At 46.7% G+C, this 6,115-nt stretch overlaps 1 protein-coding gene across 3 annotated transcripts; it reads left to right on the top strand.

The window, feature by feature from the left end:
• Positions 1-1,497: 1,497 nt before the first annotated feature.
• On the top strand, positions 1,498-5,748 carry LOC125538865 (pentatricopeptide repeat-containing protein At4g17616). Of its 3 annotated transcripts, none has more exons than XM_048702171.1 (4): positions 1,498-1,855; positions 1,959-2,176; positions 2,271-2,446; positions 2,560-5,748. In XM_048702171.1, the coding sequence occupies exons 3-4, from the start codon at positions 2,369-2,371 to the stop codon at positions 4,552-4,554; spliced, it is 2,073 nt and encodes a 690-aa protein (XP_048558128.1). In that variant the 5' UTR covers positions 1,498-1,855; positions 1,959-2,176; positions 2,271-2,368; the 3' UTR covers positions 4,555-5,748. The 3 variants fall into 3 exon arrangements, with proteins under 3 accessions (XP_048558128.1, XP_048558129.1, XP_048558127.1); XM_048702172.1 differs by having other exon boundaries at positions 1,498-1,878; positions 1,959-2,138; XM_048702170.1 differs by having other exon boundaries at positions 1,498-1,878.
• The last annotated feature ends 367 nt before the right edge of the window (positions 5,749-6,115 follow it).

Here is a 6,115-nt window from a genome sequence, read left to right as displayed (position 1 = left end):
CCGAAAGAATGTGCTGAATCAGCAAATAGCAGCACATCCCAAGTGAAAGAATCTATGAAGAAGATGAATGCAACTTTGCATCCTGGAGAAGAGCTTGGTGAAGATCTGTCTGCATGTATGGAACAACTTGGGCAGCTACCAGGGCGAGTGTCAAGGTGGAAGAAATCCTCTACATGGTGTGGAGCTGATGTTGCTCTTGCTCTCATTCGGGTACACATACCATGATAAATGAAGGGAAGCTGAAATGAGTTGGTGTAGGAAATCTAGAGGACCAACACTTTGAAGATCATATGGAAACCTTTATCGAAGTTGCCTGTCAGATCACCTCTTTTATCGACCTGGATACCTTGGTCGAGCCGATTGAAGTACCGGATACTCCCCAAGATAAATGACGTTGCTCTTAACCTTGTGGTCGTGGGTTCGAGCCTCACGGTGGATCGACAATAAGATAGGGGGAGGAATGAGGCCTAGTCTAGTCTCTAGTGAGACACAGGGGGTTGATAAAAGGATGTATACAGGTTTAGGATCCTCACGGTGGAGGTAAAAACCCTAGTCTTGTTATCCGGGGTGAGTGTTCTTCGGTATGAGTTTGAAAGTACAAAGTTCCGAACCCATAACCCGATGATGAGGGTGCTTATATAGAGTTGGTTATCCCCTTGCATGCTACGTTACAGGTGAATTTAAGCCTAACAGTACATGCCCACTACTAGCAGTAGCGAGCGCCTTAATGAGTGGATGAAGCACCATGCTTCATGGTTGTGGTAACACTCCAATTAATGTTACTGGCTATTGAACTCTTGCCGCCAAGTGAGGATATGTTTTTCTTGGTTTGAACCGAGTCTAGGGATCTCCACTCAGGTAGTTTGTCCAAAGTGACCACACCTCCAACATACTGGTTGGCATATTCGTATCTGATGAATGTGGGCTTGGGTCCCCATGGGCTTCTGTTGGGTTTAGGTCACCGTGGGCCTACCGAGTGGGAGATAACCTCATCGACTGGAATCTAACCGATGGCTCGTCATCGATTCACTCACTTCTGGCGAGCCCCGACCCTCATAGACCCTTTCCTTGGTTCACGGCGCCGTCATGGAGACGCCAGACACCTCGGTGACGAGGGCAGCTTGCCTGGCTGTGCGAGCGCATGTCCGCCTACCTGCCCACCTTCGTGCGTGCCTGCCTGTGATATGACGTGGTGAGGGATCCAAGGATAGCGTAGCCTGCCGCTATGGCCACTGGTGCGGTGGCGGATGGAGGCCGGGGCAGAAGATGTGGGCGCAGCCACCAGACAAACGGAGAAATTTTGCCGTAATTGTTGGATGGCTCCCAACATGTCCACGAACATTTGTGGCGTCAGTTTAAGGACTTGCGTTGCATATGCCTTCAAAACGTGGTACTTAGAGGGATTATATACATTTTTTTTGTTTTACAACAATCCAAGATAAAACACCTTAGGCCTTGTTCGGTTAATCCCCACCACAAGGGAATTTGAGAGGATTAGAGAGATTTGATGTGGATTTTGACTTGCGGAAGATTTAATTCCTGCCAATCTGCTCCAAACCCCTTAAAATCCTGTGGAACCAAACAAGCCCTTAGGGATTCCGTACCGAGAAAATGAAATGAAATCACCCTGGATGGATCTCCGCTTCTCCGGTCTTCAAATCCACTCCACGGTCCACGCCACGCCAGTCCGCTGGAGGTGGAAGGATGACGCGACGCTTCTTTTATACAGCGCCGGCAAACGGAGGCCTGGGCGGTCGCCGGATTCAGGAGCCGGCGGGAGGAACGGGTGAGCTGGGGGGAAGGGGATTCTCCCTCAGCGCCATCATCAGCGCGGAAGAGGAGAACGACGAGTGAGGTGTGGGCTGCGGCCCGTGAGTGGTTGGCCTTCTCTCCCTGAGCCTCCATGCCCCGATAAAGCCCATCTAGTTTCCTAACCCCCAGCTCCCATCCCATCTCAGGCGGCCAGGCACCCACGACGAGCCGGCGGCGACGCCTCTAGCTAGCAGGTGAGCTCGGAGGCGATCTCGGGCTACGGCTGCGCGGCGTCAGCGCATCGAGGGAGGACGGAGATCCCCGCGCAGACGCGCTTGGGCGGCGCCGTCGTGCTGCGACGGGGGGCGGAGGATGCGGCCAGCCAGGTTCACGCCTCAATCTCACCTCTCAGGCCTCCAATAATGTATGGTTTCGCAGCGCGTAACTCCTAGTTTCGATCTCGATGTTTTTCTAGTAGTTAACAAATCTCTATAATATTCCATTCCATGTTTGTGTAGTTGCATCAGTCCACCGCTTCATATTTCCTGGATTGTTCTGTATGATCCCCTCTCTCCGGTTCACCTTCCAAGCGTGATGTCTATGCTTGATTGAAGCAATGAGGATCTTGCTCCGGGCGTGCCGCCATTGCTGCAGGCTGCCATTTTTCTCTCGGGCTGCCGGAGCTGCCTTCACTGTAAGAGCACTACCTTGGTGATCAATGTAAAATTCGAGTGTACTTGGGTTCCATAGTTTCTCTTCTTCTTAATCAACTGGAATTTAAGATAAATGCTTTTGCACTTGTCCTAGGCAAATTGCGGCGGGGGTCCATGGAGGCGGCATCGCGTTCTAGCTGTGCAGTGTCTTCCCATGAGAACAACTGCCGGCTCGATTCTGCCATGGGAAGCGCCATCCCGTGTAACTCTACTGAGGACGATCGATGTTGCTCTCAAGGATGGCAATGTCGACCAGGCGCTGCGAGCATTTGGCAATTATAAAAGCCTGCATGGCCTTCCCGAGCCAAGGGTATTGAATGGTGTGATTGTGTCACTGTCGTACACATCTAGTCGAAGGTGGCTTCAGAGAGCGTATGACTTGGTTCTGTCAGTTTATCAGTGTAACGGCAATCTTCTCAACTCTAGCTCGCTGACAAGGCTAGCTCTGGCACTTGCAAGAGATCAGACACCTGTCCCTGCCTCTGCAGTCCTTAGGATCATACTGGAGAGCGGCAAGCTTCCTGACGCTGATATGTTGAGCATGGTGTTTTTGCACATGTTGAAGTCACAAGTAGGATCCTATCTTGCAGCTGATGTTCTGGCTGAGACCTGCGAGTGTTTCTTGGATCAAATTTCAGATAGGCGACAGCTGAAAAAATTGGACCCAATAAAGAACAATGTCACCTTGTTCAATATGATTTTGGAGTCTTGTGTTAACTTCAAATGCATCATCACAGCCCAGAAAATAATGGAGCTGATGTCATTGGTCGGGGTTGTGGCTGATGTGAATACAATGGCGGTCGCTAGCCGGGTCTGTCAAATGGTTGGGCAGCGAGATGAATTGATGACCATGAAAGGAAGCATCAATTCTTTCTCCTCTTTGCCATTCTCTCAGCAATATCTACATTTTTACGACAGTTTATTGAGCTTGCAATTCAGTGGTAATGACATGGATGCTGCTGCAGATCTTATAATCGATCTGTATCGGCAACAAAAGTCATGCACTTTCTCCGACAATGATGTGCAGAAACAAGGTGTGATACAAATTGGCTCTGGTAACCTAAAAAGTGGATACAGAATAATGTTTGACCCCACAAAATTGGACAAAGGTTTTGTGTTAGATACAAAATACCAGTCTGGACTTGTTGTTCCTATCAGTGGAAATCTTGTTCCTAGTGAAAAGGCTGTTGCTAAACTTATCGTAGGCTGTGTGAAAGCAAAGAAACTGGGTGCATTGTCTAGCTTCTGTATTACATTGCATAAGGAAGAACTAAAGGGAATTTCTGCTTCAGATGTGATTAATGCATGCATTCAGATGGGATGGTTGCATGCCTCTCATGATATCCTGGATGCTTTAGAGTCAGCTGAGATTCCAGTCGGGGTTGGTACTTGCATGTCTCTTCTCAGAGAATACGAGAATAATCATAAACCCGAAGAATTCAATTCGCTTCTCCAACAGATACAGAAAATAACATCTACCATGGCGGAATTTCATACTAGTCCATCATTTACCATAAAGGACATTGCCAAAATAGTCAAGGATGAGATCCCCCAAACTAAATCATCTTTGCTTTCCAGTTTGGTTGAAGAAACTGAACACTATAACCCTGGAGACCACTTAACCTTTGAGTTCAATAATTCAATTCTTTTCTTCTGCAAGGCAAACATGATGGAAGATGCTCTGGGCACATATAAACGCATGAGAGAGCAAAATATTAGACCCAATCTGCATACCTTTTGCCATATACTGTGTGGATATTCGTCATTAAGCATGTATAGGGAGATTACCATACTGTGGGGAGAAATAAAACGCAGACACGAGTACAGAGAAATATCTGTGGATAGGGATTTGCTTGACTGCTTAGTTTTGGATTTCCTGAAAGGTGGCTATTTTTCAAGGGTGATGGAGGTTATAAGTTACATGTCAACCCATAATATTTACTGCGACAAGTGGAAATATAGGCAGGTCTTTCTGAAGCTGCACAAGAATCTGTATAGGAACTTGAATTCATTGCATGACAAAACAGAAGCTCAGAGCAAAAGGATTGATGATGTCCGAGCTTTCAGGACATGGGCAGGCATCAAATAGATAAAGCCGAGTACAGTGCTGTAATTCTCTTGCTTTTTGGAAACACTTTCTGTTGCATAGCCCAGCAGTGCAGCATTCTTCTCCAATGTAACATATCATCAAAGTCTGGTAATTCTAGAGAGTGGATCACATTTGAATTGGGCAAACCGTTGGAGGGAGAAGTCTCTATTTTCATAAATTGTGACACTATGCTGCAACCTATGTGGGTTGTGCCCAGTATGCTCTATTCATGTCCCTGATGATCAATTGTGTTGATGCATGGTTATCACTGCTCGCGGTAGCAGCAGCTTCTGTGGCAGTATGATGCACATATGAATTTGTACGATATCTCGAATTTATGTAGGTGTGCTGTGGTCCAACAAGTTTTGAACCTTTGATGTGTAGGATCATGTTGGCACTGCTCGGTTATATTTGGAGTATAAGGATGCCGTGGTCGATTTCCAGCCTCTTAGTTACAGCATGCTTGGTCATTTCAAGCCAACCCTACCAGATTATTCTCAGCAACTTGCTCTTTCAGCAGAGAAACGCAGCAGTCGCTCTTTTGCAGTCAGTGTAGGAGATGTTCTGGGTGGCAAGAGCTCTTAAGTTTTTGCAGTTAGTTCTGTAGTTGAGTGTTTGACTACTTACTGACAGATGTTCAGATCTTAGCAAGAGATGTGTCATTGCTACCAGTTCGGTGTGCTGTTTAAGCACTTGTTGATTCTGTTGCTGGAACCGACGAGTTTCAGGTGTAGTTTTGCCTTAGGCTGCATGGTGCGGCCTTGTGGAATTTATGAATGTGCGAGCAAGGGATTCTCCTTCAGGTGCATGGTTTGGTTTTCAGGTTGCTGTTGCTGTGAGAAATTGATCCGCGCAGCAGCACTGATTCCTCGCTTTCGTGGAGGTAAACCGACCGTTTTTCAATGCAAAACAGCAAAGATCAGCCAAACCCTAGGGTTGCTAGGGCTAGGCAGAAGCTACGAGCTAGGTGCTGGAAAGAAAAGAACATAGGAGAAAAAGTAACGTAAGGTTGTGAAAGGATCGATTGGGTTTTTCAATCGGCCATATACCCACATATATAAAGGTATGCCTGGTTTTTGGCAAATTGGAGTTGGACTCCTGACGTGCTGTTTCCTTGGCACATAAGCCAAAAGGCTTTTCCTAATCTTTCTGTAAAAGCATCAGCCTGGGCCCAATACTAGTAGACTTTTCATATTAGCTCTGTTTTGGCAGAATAGCTGATTATGCAAAATCTTTTCCATCTTCAATTTTCCAAACCAGACTTCTTTCCTTTTTTCTCTCCATGCGTGAGCTCTAACACACAATTTTGTTCCATCCATCCTGCTGCATGTAGCCTCTGTACTTGCAACCATGTGTGCATTCTCAAACCATTAGCTTGGCCATCAAAACTAAATAATCTGGGCAGCCAGATCCAAATTAGACTATCAACACATGCCCCCTGTTTTTGGTGTAATTTTATTTACCAAAAACACCATGGCAATGTCCCGCTTCACCGGCCATATCAACTGCTTAGGGCGATGTCTAAATAACACATCGGTCAAATTTTGCTTAGGGCGATATC

Source organism: Triticum urartu, chromosome 2 (genome assembly GCF_003073215.2).
Source record: "Triticum urartu cultivar G1812 chromosome 2, Tu2.1, whole genome shotgun sequence".
NCBI classification, from domain to species: domain Eukaryota; kingdom Viridiplantae; phylum Streptophyta; class Magnoliopsida; order Poales; family Poaceae; genus Triticum; species Triticum urartu.
The sequence above is the reverse complement of the archived record's forward strand: the minus strand, read 5'-3'. Positions and strand labels throughout refer to the sequence as shown.